This window comes from Mobula birostris, chromosome 5, assembly GCF_030028105.1.
Source record: "Mobula birostris isolate sMobBir1 chromosome 5, sMobBir1.hap1, whole genome shotgun sequence".
Classification (NCBI taxonomy): domain Eukaryota; kingdom Metazoa; phylum Chordata; class Chondrichthyes; order Myliobatiformes; family Myliobatidae; genus Mobula; species Mobula birostris.
Window position 1 is genome coordinate 57418065 of NC_092374.1, and position 17806 is coordinate 57435870.

Consider the following 17806-nt stretch of genomic DNA (forward strand, 5'->3'; position numbering starts at 1 on the left):
GTTCCTCGGTGTCAAGATCTCTGAGGATCTAACCTGGTCCCAACATATCGGTGTATTTATAAAGAAGGCAAGACAGCAGCTATACTTTATTAGGAGCTTGAAGAGATTTGGCATGACAACAAATACACTCAAAAACTTCTATAGTTGTACCGTGGAGAGCATTCTGACAGGCTGCATCACTGTCTGGTATGGAGGAGCTACTGCACAGGACTGTAAGAAGCTGCAGAGGGTTGTAAATCTAGTCAGCTCCATCTTGGGTACTAGCCTACAAAGTACCCAGAACATCTTTACAAAGCGGTGTTTCAGAAAGGCAGCATCCATTATCAAGGACCTCCAGCACCCAGGGCATGCCCTTTTCTCACTGTTACTATCAGGTAGGAAGTACAGAAGCCTGAAGACACACACTCAGCGATTCAGGTACAGCTTCTTCCCCTCTGTCATTTGATTTCTAAATGGACATTGAATCTTTGGACACTACCTCACTTTTTTAAAAATATACAATATTTCTGTTTTTGCACATTTTAAAAATCTATTCAATATATGTAATTGGTTCACTTGTTTATTGATTATTATTATTATATATATTTTTTTTATCTCTGCTATATTATATATTTCATTGAACTGCTGCTGCTAAGTTAACAAATGTTATGTCACATGCCAGTGATAATAAACCTGATTCTGATTTCCTCAAACCCTTAATTCTACCTCTACCATTATTATTCTTTTTGCATTTCTTTTTGTATTCAGTTTGCACAACAGTACCATTCTGTTCTTCTGCTCTCATTCTTATACTGCATTTATTTACCATGTGGGCCATTTATTCTGTGAGCCTCGCATGAATTTCACTGCATGCTGATGTCTGAATTTTCCCAGCAACTGGATTACAAGGAATGCCAAAGCATGGCATTGATTGCCTATATTGTCTGCAGCAGTGCCACTGGCTTTATGCTCCATGCAAAACTCCTCCCAATCTGTTTCATCTCACTAGATCATTATATCCCCCTATTCCTTTCTGCCTCAGTTTTTGTTTAATCCAGTATATGATTTGATTCCTTCCTGTAGGAGAAAGTTCCATATTCTCACTGAACCCTGAATAAAGAAGTTCCATGTGAATTCTCTATTAGGAATTATTTTATATTTATGTTGCCTAGATTTGCTCCCCCCCCCAACATTTTTTTTACAGATTTCCTATCAAACTGCTTGAATCAATATCTTCAGATTTTTAGGAGAGTGGCCAAGACTGCCTCCCAACTCTGACCTTAAATTCTATCTCGATAAGGAGCCATGTCTCTTCTGGTAGGATATTTCAAATCCCCTTAGGCCAATCTTCACACCAACTAATGAGTTTCTGGCTTTGTAAACAGGTTCCATTCAATTTCTCCTAATCCCCTTGCTTTATCTATTCTGTAGCTAGCTTTCACCAGGCTGAGTTTTGGTGGCATTGACCTGGTTATTATTTGCTTAACTTCATGGATTTTCATCGGCTTGACTAGGTCCCATTTAATCTGACACTGCAGAACCATCAACCATTAGATTTGAAAATCAAAAAAAAGACTGCAGCTGCTGGAAATCTGAAGTCAAAACAAAAAATGCTGGAAACATTCAGTGGGTCAAACAACTTCTGTGGAAAGAGAAGCAGTTCAAGTTTCAGGTCAAAGGTCCTTCATCAGAACTGGAAACCAGAGTCACAGAGTCATAGAGAAGTGCAGCACAGAAACAGGCCCTTTGGTCCATCTAGTCCAGGCCAAAACTATTTAAACTGTCTATTCCAGGACCATAGCCCCCCATACCCCTACCATCCATGTACCAATCCAAAGTTTGCTTAAATGTTGAAATCAAATTCACATGCACCACTTGCGCTGGCAGCTCATTCCACACTCCTACGACCTTCTGAGTGAAAAAGTTTCCCCTCATATTCCCCTTAAATTTTCACCTCGCACCCTTAACCCATGACCTCTGGTTGTAGTCCCACCCAACCTAAGTGGGAAAAGCTTGCTTGCATTTACCCTATGTATACCCCTCATAATTCTGTGCACAAGAGAAGATGAGTCAGTGGCAGAGAAGGTGGGCAAGGGATGGGTAGAGCAACAAGTATATCTCCAATAGGGTGAGAACAAATGACTTGAAGAGTCTGCTATTCATCATTGTTTAAGGTATTGCTAACAGCGGGGCTATGGGACATGCCTATCAGACTAGACTAAACAAATAGAATGGGAATAATTGAGGGAAAATAGCAAACATAGACAGTTCTGATGCAAGCAGAGGAAGTTGGAGACCTGTTGCAGGAGTTAATATATAATATTAATATATAATATGAACTCCGCAACATGTCCAGAGAGAAGATAAGGTATTTTTCCTCAAGCTTGCATTGAACCATGTTGTAACAAAGCAACTAGATTTGTTTAGCATGTAATGCCATAGTGTTTACTTACTTACTGCCCATTATGCCTGCTGGCTTTTAGGGCAGTTACGAAGGTCCTCCATCTCCTTGGCGGTATCCAAGGCTTCATTTATCATGCTGGTAGCTCCCTCCTGGTTTTCACTACTGTCAGCAATGCAACTCCTGGGTGGAGACTCAGGAATACTGTCGTACGAAGATGTAGGGTTCTTCATTGCTGTTTCCACAACAGTTTTGTTTGACCAGTCAGGGTTGTTAGCCTGAGTTGAACCACCCCACCAACCCTCACCCGCCGAACCTGGAGGACCAGTGAACCACCCTTGGTCTGGCCTCTACCCTTTGACCTGTTTGTCATGGGTGACCCTACCGAGAGCCAAAGCATAAAGCCCTGACTCCAGCTGGCATAGCTCTCCGGGTCAGGCATAGCTCCCTGTACAGATTACAGAGAAGGAGGTATTTGCTGTCCTGAGGCAAATCAGAGTGGATAAACCCCCAGGGCCTGATAAGTTGTTTCTTTGGACCCTATGGGAAGGAAGTGCAGAAAATACCGGGGCCCTAGCAGAAATATATAAATCATCCTTTGCGACAGGGAAGGTACCAGAGGACTGGAGGATAGCCAGTGTTGTCCCATTGTTTAAGTAAGGCTCTAAACATAAATCAGGAAATTATCGGCTAGGAAAGTTATTGGAAGATATTCCAAGGGACCAGATTAAAGTACTTGGATAGACATGAACTGATTAAAGATTGTCAGCATGTCTTCATGTGTGGTAGGTCATGTCCAACCAATCTTATAGAGATTATCGAGGAAGTAGATGAATGCAAGGCAGTGGATATTGTCCATAAGGACTTTAGCAAGGCATTTGACAAGTCCTGTATGGGAGATTACCCAAGAAGGTTCAGTTGTTTGGCATTCAAGATGAGGTAATAAAGTGGATTAGTCATTGGTTTTGTGGGAGAAGCCAGGTAGTAAATGGTTGCCTCTCTGACTGGAGGCCTGTGACCAGTGGAGTGCTACAAGGATTGGTGCTGGTCCGTTGTTTGTCACCTATGTCAATGATCTGGATGTGGTTAAATGGATCAGTAAATTTGCAAATGACACCAAGATTGGAGTGTTGTGGACAGCGAGGAAGGCTACCAAGACTTGCAGAGGGATCTGGATCAGCTGGAAAAGTGGGCTGAAAAATGGCAGATGGAATTTAAAGCAGAGAAGTGCAAGATGTTGCACTTCGGTAGGACCAACAAGAGTAGGTCGTGACAGTGAATGGTGAGGCACTCAGGAGAGTGGTAGAATAAAATACTCTGAGAATACAAGTCCATAATTTATTGAAAGGTAGATAGGATCATAAGGAAAGCTTTTGGCACATTGCTCTCATAAATCAAAATACTGAGTACAGGAGACAGACTCTAATCACAACAAGAGAAAATCTGCTGTTGCTAGAAATCCAAGAAACACACACAAAGTGCTGGAGGAACTCTGCAGCATCTTTGGAAAAGAGTACACTCAATGTTTTGGGCTGAGACCCTTCCCTTGAGGAAAAAAATGAGGAGTCAGTGTAAGAAGGCAGGGGGAGGGGAGGAAGAAGCACAAGGTGATAGGTGAAACCAGGAGGGGGGAGGAGTGAAGTAAAGAGCTGTGAAGTTGATTAGTGAAAGAAACACTGGGCTGGAGAAGGGTGAATCTAATAGGACAGAAGGCCATGAAAGAAAGAAAAAGGGAAAGGAGCAGAAGAGGGAGGTGATGGGCAGGCAAGGAGATGTGAGAGAAGGAAAAGGGGTTGGGGAATAGAGTGGAGGGGGCATTGCCAGGAGTTCAAGAAATTGATGTTCATGCCATCCAGTTAGAGGCTATAGAATATAAGATGTTGTTCCTCCAACCTGAGTGTGGTCTCATTGCGACAGCAGAGGAGGCCATGGATGGACATGTCAGACTCGGAATGGGAAGTGGAATTAAAATGAGTGTCTACTGGGAGATCTTGCTTTTTCTGGCAGATTCGGCGAAGCAGTCTCCCAATGTACGTGGGGTCTCACCAATATACAAGAGGCCACATCGGGAGCACCGGATACAATAGACCACCCCAACGGACTCACAAGTGAAGTGTTGCCTCACATGGAAGGGCTGTTTGGGGCCCTGAATGGTAGTGAGGGAGGAGGTATAGGGGCAGGTGTAGCACTTGTTCCACTTGCAAGGATAAGTGCCAGAAAGGAGACAATGGGGGGAGGGTTGAATGGACAAAGGAGTCACGTAGGTCGCAATCCCTGCAGAAAGCAGAATGTGGGGGGAGGGAAAGATGTGCTTGGTGGTGGGATCTCGTTGGAGACGGCAGAAGTTATGGAGAATTATGTACTGGACATGGAGGCTGGTGAGTGGTAGGTGAGGACAAAGGGAACCCTATCCATGGTAGGACAGGGTGAGGGCAGATGTGTGCAAAATGGAAGAGATGCAGTTGAGGGCAGTGTTGATGGTGGAGGAAGGGAAGCCCCTTTCTTTGAAGAAGGAGGATATCTCCTTTGTTCTGGAATGAAAAGCCTGCTCCTGAGAGCAGATGCAGTGGAGACGGAGGAACTGAGAGAAGGGGATGGCGTTTTTACAAGTAACAGGGTGGGAAGAGGTATAGTCCAGATAGCTGTGAGAGTCAGTGGGTTTGTAATAGACATCAGTGGATAAGCTCTCTCCAGAGATAGAGACAGAGCAATCGAGAAACAGGAGGGAGGTGCTGGAAATAAACCAGGTAAATTTGAGGGCAGGTTGGAAGTTGGAGGCAAAGCTGATGAGGTTAACGTGTTTGGCATGGGTGCAGGAAGCAATACCAATGCAGTCATCGACGTAGTGTAGGAAAAGCTGGGGAGCGATACTAGTGTAGGTTTGGAATATAGACTGTTCCACATAGCCGATAAAAAGGCAGACATAGCTGGGACCCATACGAGTACCCATGGCTACATCTTTTGTTTGAAGAAAGTGGGAGGAGCCAAAGGAGAAATTATTGAGAGTGAGGACAATTTCCACGAGATGGAGGAGAGTGCTGGTGGAGGGGAACTGGTTGGGTCTAGTGTCCAGAGAGAAATCAAGAGCTTTGAGGCCTTCCTGGTGGGGGATGGAGGTATATAGGAACTAGACATCCATGGAGAAAATAAGATGCTTGGAGCCAGGGAGCTTGAAATCATTGAAAAAGGTCAAGAGCATGTGAAGTGCCATGGATATAGGTAGGAAGGGACTGAACCATGGGGGATAAAACTGTTTCGAGGTATGAGATATGAGTAAAGTGGGGTAGGAACAAGCTGAAACAATGGGTCTACATGGACAGACAGGTTTGTGGATCTTGGGTAGGAGGTAGAAATGGGAGGTGCGGGGTGAGGGAATTATAAGGTTGGTGGAAGTGAATGGGAGATCCCCAGAGTTAATAAGGTTGGTGATGGTGTGGGAGACAATGGGCTGGTGCTCCTCTGTGGGACCCTGTTCGAGGGGTAAACAAGATGAAATGTCTGACAATTGTTGCCGGGCCTAGCAAGGTAGAGGTCAGTACGCCAGACAACCACAGCACCCTACTTACCTGCAGGTTTGATGGTGAGGTTAGGATTGGTGTGGTGAGAGTGGAGAGCAGTGTGTTCATAAGGAGTGAGGTTGAAATTGGAAAGAGGAGTGCTGAAGTCAGGATGGTTGATGTCTCCTCGGCAGATGGCAATGAAAAGATCCAGAGCAGGCAGAAGACAAGAGCGGGGTATCCAGGAAGAGTAGGAGGGTCCATGGCCTTCTGTCCTCTCCTATTAGATTCTTCTTTCTCCAGCCCTATATCTCTTTCACCAATCAACTTCCTAGCTCTTTATTTCACCCCTCCCCCTCCTAGTTTCACCTAAAACCTTGTAGTTCTTGCTCCCATCCCTTCTAGCTCTGACTCCTCATCTTTTTTTCTCCAGACCTGCTGAAGTGTCTCGGCCCGAATCATCGACTGTACTCTTTTCCGTAGATGCTGCCTGGCCTGCTGACTTCCTCCAGCATTTTGTGTGTGTTGATGGGAGATGGGAAGTTATGCAGAAGTTATATAAGATATTGGTGAGGCCTAATTTGGAGTATCCTGTGCAGTTGTGGTCACCTAGCTACAGGAAAAATGTAAATAAGGTTGAAAGAGTACAGAGAAAATTTGCAAGGTTGTTGCTGTGTCTGGAGGACCTGAGTTATAAGTAAAGAGAGAATAAGTTAGGACTTTATTCCTTAGAACATAAAAGATCGAGAGGAGTTTTGACAGGGGTATACAAAATTATGAGAGGTATAGATAGGGTAAAGGCAAACAGGCTTTTTCCACTGAGGTTGAATGGGTCTACAACCAGAGGTCATGGGTTAAGGGTGAAAGGTGAAAAGTTTAAGGGGAATATGAGGGGAAGCTTCTTCACTCAGAGGGTCATGAGAGTGAGAAAATAGCTGGCAGCACGAGTGGTGATATGATCTTGATTTCAACACTTAAGCAAAGTTTGGACAGGTACATGGATTGTAGGGTATGGGGGACTCTGGCCCTGGTACAGGTCAATGGGAGTCGGCAGTTTAAATGGTTTTGACCTGGACTAGATGGGCCAAAGGGCCTGTTTCTGTGCTGTACTTTTCCTTGACTTTATGACTCTATTATCCTAAAAACGGCTGGTCAAAAAGAAAGGTAGAGAATCTCAACTCTGTTTCTTTATTTCCACATGCGTTTACAACATCCAGTATAAATGGTTACAAATGGTCAAAATCATTTAGCATATTACACAAAATACATACTTGGTTGAAAGTATCACTAATCACAAGAATGCAGCATTATTGTTTTAATATTATTTAACAATAAATATATTTAATTTAGAGCTGCCAGATTTCAATGCCTGTATGTCATTCTATTTTTACCTTCATTTGAGCATTCCCAATGTGAAATTCAAGCGCTTTGTACATTGGTAGACACTTTGGCTAGTTCAACCAAAAATGTTCACCTTGTAATTACGTTGAATGAAATTACTGGACGATTAGAGTGTAGAGGGAGCCCATTCCACCCTCTGTTCATCTTAATACCACAATTGAATCAGTTTCCACCACACTTCAGGCAGTGAATTCCAGAACAAAACTACCAGTTGTAAGTAAACATTAATTTTCATCTCTCCTTTGGTTCTTTTGACAGTGACTTTAAATCAGTTCTGGTCCATAATAATTCTCCTAATTTAAAAGAAATCCCCTTTATTCACTTCATCCAGAACATTCTGGATTTTGAACATGTCTGTGAGATTATCCATTCTGTACACAAAACTGTAAGACCTCATTCTTTGGGCCAATATAGTAAATATCCTCTACACTCTCTCTTAATAGAAACATACTTTTTAAATTAATTAACATTAACAATAACTTAATTTGGAAATAAGAATAAGTAAGATTATTGTTTATTTTGAGAACTGGGCAGCCTGTTCTGCTCTGATTGGTAACTGAGAAAGCTAATACCTTTATACCCATTAATGGAAAGGCTTTGCTATTTAAATACAGGATGAGGATGTTTATTTCTCTGCTGAATTGTAAAGCAGGCTGTGATTGATTCAGGTCTGAAGGTCTTGTGCCTTGGCAAAGGGTTTAAACATTAACATGATGTCACCCTTACCTTGCACTGTCCCCCACCACAACTTCAGTGCAATGCTTCGCAAACGTACAGGAGCGTAATAGGTAAGCAAAATAAATTAAGTCAATATTTGCATTGAGCCTTCAAAAAACAACATTGCAAAATATTATTCATCAGCTTCCAAACCACAAGAATAAATTAAATTTTAATAATAATTAAAACTAAAATGTATAAAATTCAGTGTGAAATATTAGACAAATTTTCAAAGCTGCCCTCTATTATTCTAAACAGTTCTCCACTTGCTGTGGGACTGCTATAAACTCATTCAGATTGATTGTTCCTCCAGCGATTGTGGGCAGGCATCAAGCACCAAACTCAACTGTTAAACTGGAAGGGCTATGCAATTGTAGAAAATGAGAGATATATTGCACACTGACCACACAGTCCATTGCCCATGTATGCCACAAAGCACAGAATATAGCAAGCAAAAATGTTGGTCTTTTAACTGTCCCTTATGTAAATCACCAGATTTCAATTTTCATTGAATCCAACAACATTGCTCACGCATGGAGCTTCTTTTCCTCCCTGCCAATCTCAGTTTATGAAAGGCAGCAAGTTGAAAATAGACAGGATCCAGTGATACAACAAAATAGCTAATGTTCAATATAACAGATGTGAAAGGAGATTAATGCACTAACTAATCAACCTTCAAATGTAAATCTATTCATTGTGTTAACTACAGGAATGTCACATCAAAATTAAGATTTTCAGTTAATTTGATATTTTCAACTATTTATTTTTAAATGTTTTTTTTTCTGGTGAAGTATTTCATCTTGGTCAGTAAATGAGAAATCACTGAGGGGCCAAACAGACCCAAAGACACATTAATAAACACATTTGGTCGCACTGGTATCTAATGGGTCAAAACCTGCAGGTTTTTTAGCAGGGCAAATTGATTAAGATACAAAATTGTAGTGCTGGGAGTCATTGTGTGATCATTTGATTGGGAATGTCCCTCAGGTGATCTCTCCGTCCAACTGCTGCAGCACCCCAATGGTGGTGATGGGATATTACTCTCACCCTCTGTGCTCCCTTCTCTCTGGGACCCCTCTTGCCAAGTTTCAGGGAAAGATTCAACTTTACTTGACCCTGTACTCTCTTCACCAATTCCCTGATCCTTTAGCAGCTTGACCAGAAAATCGATATACTTCATTGCCAGGCGAAGAATTTCGTTCTTGCTGAGTTTTTTGTCTGGGGGGTGTGTTGGGACGAGTTTCCGCAGCTCAGCAAAGGCGCTGTTCACATTCTGTTGCCTCCATCTCTCCCTGGTGTTGCTAAAAACCTTTCTGGTCATCTTGCCTTGGAACTCTGCAATGATATTTCGGACCAAACCATTTTAATACGGGACTATTTAAATAGAGTTGCTGTCATATTGAAGGCAATACAGCAGCCAATTTGCACATTGCAAACTCCCATAATCAACAGGTGACATAATAACTGAATCATGTGATATTGAGTGAGGAATAATAATCTACCCCAGGACAATGAGGAGAATTTGTCTGTTCTTCTCCAAGATGAGATCTTTTATGTCAACTGAGAGGGCTGATCACCTCTGGTTTAGCATCATATTGTGAAGATGATATCTCCCCTTGTGCAGGATTTCCCTAACATGCGTCAAAATGGTGTACGGGGTCATGCTTACTGAGGAAAAGTTGAACTCACAAACTCGGTTACCAACTCCCCATAATGCCTATCATGTTTAGTTGACCTTGCAATCCTTCCTCTGTTAAATAAATCAATGCTCAATGTAGAGTATCAATGGTAGAATGCCCATCTGTGCAACTTTGAAGACGAATTGGGAAATTGGTTTATTATTGACACACGGACCAAGGTACAGTGGAAAAACCTTCTTTTGCATGCCATCCACACAGATCATTCTGTAAGGTCAAGAGTCTATCTTATTGTAAAAGAGGTTCATTCAATAGTCTTATTAAAGTTGGATAGAAGCGGTCCTTGAGCATCATGGTACATACTTTGTGTTTTCTGTTGGATGGGAAGGGAACAAACAGAGAATGGCCAGGGTGGCAGGGGTCTTCAATTGTTTTGTCTGCTTTACTGAGGCAACAAGAAATATAAACCGAGTCCATGGAGGGGAGGCTGGTTTTCATAATGTTATAAATGCTACTAGGTTATTCACCTGCCTCTTGTTCCCTTAGAGACTTGGTCCAAGACCACCTCATTTCTCCGCACTGTTTTGAGATCGAGTAGGGAAAGTGAAGGCGGGAGTGTGATCGCAGATTAAATATGATTATATCAGAGCTAAAAGAGTTAAATCAGGAGCACTAGATTTGAATGTACAAGATTAATCAGTTAATTAGTTGCATAAATTCATTAAATAGTTTTGTTTAGGATATAACCATTAAGCGCTTTCACCACTCGATACAACAATTAGGACAAAGATTCATTCATTAGGTCAAGCCACTTCTGTTGGACAAATTACTGAAGGATGTTAGAATCTAGATGAGTAGGAAGAGATAAGAAGCAGATCAATGTGGTCTATCTGTACAGCAGAACTGGTTAGATAAATGGCTTCCTCAAATTTATTTTTGCTCCATTCATTCATAATAAGATGGGCTTTGTAAATAATTGATAGATATTGATAAATGTATTGATAGATATTGAAAGATAGTATTGATAGATTTATATATATAGGCACCCGTTAGTCTCATGAGACCATGGATTTGTGCCTTGTAAGGTTTCCAGGGCACAGGCCTGGGCAAGGTTGTATGGAAGACCAGCAGTTGCCCATGCTGCCAGTCTCCCCTCTCCATGCCACCGATGTTGTCCAAAGGAAGGGCATTAGGACACATACAGCTTGGCACCAGTGTCATCGCAGAGCAATGTGTGGTTAAGTGCCTTGCTCAAGGACACAACACGTTGCTTCAGCCAAGGCTCAAACTAGCAACCTTCAGGTCACTAGATGAACGCCTTAACCACTTGGCCACGTGCCAACACGATATAGATATAATTGATAATCTTGCAATATTTATTTATTTAAGCAGCTGTTTTAAAAATTACTTTGTGAGGCATAGGCATTTCAATCACTGACAATGTCTATTGTCTGGCCCCACTTTCCTTTGAGAAGGTAATGGGGAGTTTCCATCTTGAACCACTCTGTATGGTGAGGTCAGACCCAGCATGTTTGGGCAGGGAGCTGCAGGATTTGGACCTGGTGACAATGAACCAACAAAGATGCAGTACATTTCCAAGGGAGAATTGTAAATGAGTAGAAAGGGAAACTTACAGGCGATGACACTTTCACCAGGTCTGAGGTGAGGTGTTGGTTGGGGCACATATGGAGCACAAGGAACCAAAGGTATTGCATTGAGCAGAGTGCATCAAATTATTATTGATGGTTGACCTCAGATTTAGAGAAACCTTTTCAGCCTTAAATCAATAACACAGTCTAATCAGGCCTTTCATGTCTCTTCACAGACACTGATTATTTTACGACCTCAGCCATGATGATCCCATATTTTTGAAACCCATTAAAGGTGATAGTAAAAATATGGCATTGTGGCAAAGAAAGCACTCTAACAAGCCAGTCATATAATAAAGGGAACAATTCCTCACACAGGAACACTCTTCTCACATCAAAATAGCAGACAGAGTATATGGAGTTCCTGAACATATTACATTATTCACAAACTGATAGATTGGAAATCTTACCGGCCCCACCACAGAATTGCATTGCATTAACCTTATTAAACGAAATGCCATTTCTAGTATCCAATACAGTACTTCCCGCTGCCTTTCAACTAATGCAAAATAAGCGACCCATGGGCAAATTTTTAATTTAAACAAAAATACAGAAATAACTCGAAGAAGAAGAAACATTCGAAACAGGACTTATTATAATGAAAGCAAGTTACTGCGAGGAGAAATACTTACACCTGCGATGCAGAAGGCTGCCCCGTTTTATTTATTTCCCAGACTAATGTTTTGAATGCACAGGATCATTTCTTACCTGATATCGGAGGTGCTGGCAGGAGGATTCGCGCCTGCAGTGGCTGGAAAAGTTGGAGTGGAGTCCTGCGCGATGAGGATGCTGCTGAAGCCGTGAAGCCCAACTCGGTGCAGAGCCGTCAGAAGGAGAGAGTGGGGTGGGAGGGCTCCTGTCATTTATAGCGTGCCTGTCCCTTTGTTTGACATGTGTCACCACTTCGAGCTACAAGTGAATGTATTTCAGTCTCCTTCGGCAAGAAGAGCCTTCCGTTTCCCCTCTCGCTCATTGACATCTTGTTCCCTCATTTTAAAAAAATGCTTTCCATCTTTGACAATTTTACAAGTGTCAGTCAGCTGGCTTGTGACGGTGAATGATGCTCTTGGAAAAATTACTTTAAAAGCCAAGGCAGTGCTATACTGACTGGAGTACTGGCGCGTGGATTCGCACCACCTCAATTGTGCCTAAACCCTTTCGAAATTACAACTGCTAAGGGAAAGACCGCTAATGTTTCAGACAGTTTCTATCTTGACATGTGATGCTGCTGGAACGTAACACCTCAATCATCATTCAGAAACAATTGTGTGCTTTCATTAGAATCCTTAGAGGGCGATGTCCTGGTGCACCAATATACGGCCAGTTCTTAAACTTAATTTTAACTTGTATTTCATAGAATGGAAGCGGGATACATATTGCCGCGAGGACCCGCAAGTTAAAAAGTTAGGCAAAAAACTACTTCTATTCGGGTTAAAAAAAATTCAGCGATCCTTGTAATTTATCGCGAGTTTAACTAGTTTCTAATTTATACTATAAATTCTCTCCCTCCCTTTAAGTGCTTTGTTTGAAATTGACAGCCAGCCTGCTATGGCGTTTTACCTTGTGGAGTAGGAATTTACATAATCCGATTAGGGCGATTATCATGGGGTTGCAAAAACTGCCCCATGGGTTTGAGTTACATAAAAAAGGATCCTTACTATTCATTGCACTCTGTACAGCAAAAGACCGCACCTGCATTTCTGGCCGACATACTTCCAGGACTCTAGTGGGCTCTAATATTTAGGAGGCGGGGTGGAAATCCCTTTTTCGCTTTTAATTGATTCATCTGGATTAGTCTTGAAAATGAACGTTTTGGACGTTTAATGTTATCTAAAGGGTCATCTGTTGCTTTAAGAAGGGCCAACTCGCCTCGTCCCTCAGCACTTTCCGAGGTGACGGTGCAGTGTTAAGGCAGTGGGTGCAGTCAGCCCGAAGTCAGTCGGCGGCGCGGTTCATACAATAAATCTACTTAAACAAATCTACCTCCGTACAACTCCAATCAGCGGGGTGTTGATCTTAGCTGAAGGTTGCCTTAGTAAAGACTCGAATGAAATCAGTCATTGAGAGGAGAGATGTGGAAGGTTTGAGGGGAAAGTGTGTACAAGGAGTTGTGAAATTCTTTGAAAGAGGGATGTAGGTGAGATGTTCACACAATCGCTTGTTGGAGATGACAGTTTATTGTGAGCCTGGTTCTTTGATTTTCCCATTCTGAGTGGTGAGGGGATCATTCAAGGAAGCTGCCTTTTGCTGATAAGAATTCCAGGGGTCCTGGTAGGAAGTGATAAGGAAACGACGCAATTATTAATTAAGGATTAATTGTTACCGCAGTCAGTAAAAAAAGAAACAGGGATGGTTTATCAGTTGGGCTGCACTACCGCTTTGCATTGTAAAACAGATGCACAGTTGATTCATTACTGTTGGACGTTCGGGCTGAAATCACAGATCCAAGTGGACGCATTTAACATTCCTCGGAGGGAGAATTTCCTTTTCAATAGAAACGCGTGGATGCGGAAAACGAACGCAAGGGAAAGTTTATAACAGCTGCAGGCGTATTATATTTGTTAATTTTAGTTCGAGTCCAGTCTCGTCTTGTGCACAAGTACAGTGAGATACAGGTAAAGCTTGATACCAGCATCACAGGCACGTACAGTAGGGTACAGACAATACAGAATACAAATGATATATAAATCAAGCAAGATACTGAAGAGGGAAAAAGCTAGCCCTTAATGCAAGAAAAAAGACACAGTTAGAGTCAAGTCCACAGTACTGCAAATGTGGTCCTTGCAGTTCTGTCATCGAGGTAGGATTAGAGTTGTGCCCGATAGTTACAGGAAAATAACTGGCTCCGAACCTGGTGGTTCGTAGCCTTTGCCAAAACAGGTTTGGACATCTGTTTGTACATCAGGGATTAAGTACTTGTGTACTGGTACAGCAACGGCACAGTCCTGAATGGTGGTGTCAGCAACCTCAACAATTCACTTCCTCCAGAAGGTGCTTCTCCACTCATTGAGGTCTTCTAGCAGAAGACAATAAATATAGGAGCTGATTCTTTTCAACCCCATTCTCCTGCTTTTTCACTTTAATGCTAATACCCTTACCAATCAAGAACTTAATAATTTCTGCCTTAAATACGCCCACTAACTTGCTTTACACAGTTCTCTGTGGTAGTAAGTTACAGATTCACCAATTTCTGTCTGGAGAAATTCATTCTCATCTCAGTTTTAAAGGGATGTTCTGTTATTCTGAGGCTATGCCTCCAATATTAGATCTCATACTAATGGAAGCATCATCTCTACGTCTGCTCTTTCCAGATTCTCCATTATTTGGCAGGTTCAATTACATCCCCTTTATCCTTCGGAACTCCATTAAGTCAAGGCCTAGGGACATCAAACACTCCTCATATGTTAAGTCTTTCATTCCTGGAATTACTCTTCCTCCGAGTCCTCTAAGGAGCTGGCGTATATTTTATCCGTGGAACCCAAAACTGTTCATAAGATTCCAAATACCTCATAAAGCCTCAGCAATACGTTCTTGCTTTTATATTCCGATTTATTTTTTTTACATATAAACAAAAGAAAACAAATAGAATATAAAAGCAGTAAATAGTTCCAGCAGATTCTGTGTTACTGGTACTGCATTTATTGCTCTTCAGCATTAGCTTAAGTATAGGTTAAATGACTAATATGATAAAAACTCAAGTGCCCGATAGATGGCTAAGAGGCAGCAATAACAGTTGCATGGCAGACAGTGGGAGGAGTGAGTGGTAGATGGGGATGTACACTTGAGGTAGCTGTGAAGAAAGGTAACCGCTAGACATTGTTAAAAGGCAATATTATCATTAAAATAAGTTAAATCATGGAAAAGATGTTTCACATGGATTCCAGTGAAGGGAATGTGGATGGTTGGCATAGGCAGGAGGGTGTGAGTTTTAAATGTTCCTTGTGAAACTTGGAGGAACACAACCCTACTTCTCTAAGTCACCGAAATATGTTTTAGAACATAGAACATAGAAATCTACAGCACATTACAGGCCTTTCGGCCCACAATGTTGTGCTGACCATGTAACATACTCTAGAAGCTGCCTAGAATTTCCCTAGCGCATAGCCCTCTACTTTTCTAAGCTCCATGTACCCATCCAAGAGGCTCTTAAACAACCCTATTGTATCTGCCTCCACCACTGCTGCCGGCAGCCCAATTCCATGCACTCACCACTCTTTGTGTGAAAAAAATTACCCCTGACATCCCCTTGGTACCTATTTCCAAGCACCTTAAAACTATGCCCTCTCATGTTAGCCATTTCAGCCTTGGGACAAAGCCCCCGGCTCTCCACACGATCAATGCGCTTCATCATCTTATACACCTCTATCAGGTTACCTTCATCCTCCATTGCTCCAAGGAGAAAAGGTCAAGTTCACTCAACCTATTCTCATAAGGTACGCCTTCCAATCCAGACAACATCCTTGTAAATCTCCTCCGCACTCTCTCTATAGTATCCACATCCTTCCTGCAATGCGGTGACCAGAAATGAACACAGTACTCCAACTGGGGTCTGACCAAGGTCTTACAAAGCTGTAACATTACCTCACAGCTCTTGAACTCAGTCCCACAGTTGATGAATACCAACACACCATACCTCTTCTTCACAACACTGTCAACCTGCATAGCAGCTTTGAGTGTCTTATGGACACGGACCACAGGCTCTCTCAGATCCTCCACACTGCCAAGAGTCTTACCATTAATATTATATTCTGTCTTCAAACTTGACCTACCAAAATGAACCACTTCACACTTATCTGGGTTGAAGTCTATCTGCCACTTCTCAGCCCAGTTCTGCATCCTATTGATGTTCCACTGTAACCTCTGACAACCCTCCAGACTATCCACAACAGCCCGAACCTTTGCGTATTCAGCAAACTTACTAACCCACCCTTCTACTTCCTCATCCAGGTCATTTATAAAAATCACAAAGAGGAGGGGGTCCCAGAACAGATCCCTGTGGAACACCACTGGTCACTGACCTTCATGCAGAATATGAACCATCTACAACCACCCTTTGCCTTCTGTGAGCAAGCCAGTTCTAGATCCACAAAGCAAGGTCTCCTTGGATCCCATGTCTCCTTAATTTCTGAAGGAGCCTTGCATGGGGAACCTTATCAAATGCCTTACTAAAACCCATATACACTACATCCACTTCTCTACCTTCAATGTGTTTTGTTACATCCTCAAAGAATTCAATCAGGCTCATAAGGCATGACCTGCCCTTGACGAATTTTTTTGCTCTAGTTTTAGATCACCTTTATCTCCCATATGTCTGAAACAATTATTTACTTTCCAACCAGTATTAAATTCACATATCTCACATACCGGTCTAGAAAGGAATGCAGAATTCAGGTGACAGGGATAACTAAACTGTGGTCGTCGCTCTAGCTGATGTAAAGAACCCTTGCTATCATTTTGAAGAAAATATAGAAATCCAACAAACATTCATTGTTTAACCAACAAAAGAATGAAAATGTTTATCTGGTCATTTATTTCATTGCTACCTGTGTGATCTTACTGAACGAAAACTGACAGTCAGCCTTTTTACATTAAGTCTTTCATTAGAAAAAATACTTTTCTATTTCAGAATATTCTAATATTTCCAACTTATCAGACTTGCGTGTGTCTAGAATAGCAGTGACAAATAGGAAGCTACATAATTACTGCTGACAGAAGTCAGGGCTCGACAGTTGAAGCCTCTGGGTCAGCATATCCGGAATGGAGGCCCAGTGGATGAAGCACCTGGGTCAGCATAACTAGAAGTCTGAGGCCCGAGGCTGTGAGAGTTCAAGAATCCAGACCAGAAACTAGAGGCAGGATGACTGGAGTCAGCCTATCCTGGGCCTGTCTGTGTGTGTGGGTGGGAGGGAGGACAGGGACTTGTTTCGCTGTTGTTGTTTTAATGCCGTCTTTAATTGGGTTCTTTTGGGTTTTTTATTTTGTGGCTACCTGTGAGCAAGTAAGTCTCAAAGGTTGTATAATCTATACATACTTTGATAATAAATGTACTTGAATCTGTTGTTGTGTTGTTCCTCTCAACATTGTGGGCATGCTGTTGGCGCCAGAATGTGTGGTGACACTTGCAAGCTGCCTCAGCATATCCTTAGGCTGTGTTGGTTGATGCTAACAATGCATTTCATTGCATATTTTGATGTACATGTGATAAACAAATGAATTTGAATAATTTGAAATTACAAATGTTCAAAATCTGCTTTGATTATTGGAAGTTTAATAAATTTATATATAATTTCACACATAAACCCTAAAGAGTTTCTGATAGGCCACGATAGCCAAGTTTTCCAGACCTCAAGAACACATACAAATTTGCCAGTAACGAAACATCTCACTGATGAAGGAATTTATGACATCAAGATCATTAGACCTAAGAAAAGAATTAGGCTATTCGGTCTACTGAGCCTCTGCTCTGCCATTCTGTCATGATTGATTTAAGAATCCGGCTGTAAAATTACAGTCACTTATTGGAAG

At 42.0% G+C, this 17806-nt stretch overlaps 1 protein-coding gene across 1 annotated transcript; it reads right to left on the reverse strand.

The window, feature by feature from the left end:
- Nucleotides 1–2442: 2442 nt before the first annotated feature.
- On the reverse strand, nt 2443–9316 carry LOC140198351 (T-cell acute lymphocytic leukemia protein 1-like). Its single transcript, XM_072259451.1, has 2 exons — nt 9106–9316; nt 2443–2615 (listed from the first exon to the last, which is right to left on the reverse strand). The coding sequence occupies exons 1-2, from the start codon at nt 9314–9316 to the stop codon at nt 2443–2445; spliced, it is 384 nt and encodes a 127-aa protein (XP_072115552.1).
- Nucleotides 9317–17806: the final 8490 nt, after the last annotated feature.

Bases quoted from the DNA above. Each gene is read 5' to 3' on its own strand.
- LOC140198351 (XM_072259451.1), bottom strand. From the start codon at position 9,316: ATGACCAGAAAGGTTTTTAGCAACACCAGGGAGAGATGGAGGCAACAG. The intron at 2,616-9,105 runs GTAAAGTTGAAT...TTGTGGAAACAG, and splicing joins TGAAGAGAGTACAGGGTCAA to CAATGAAGAACCCTACATCT.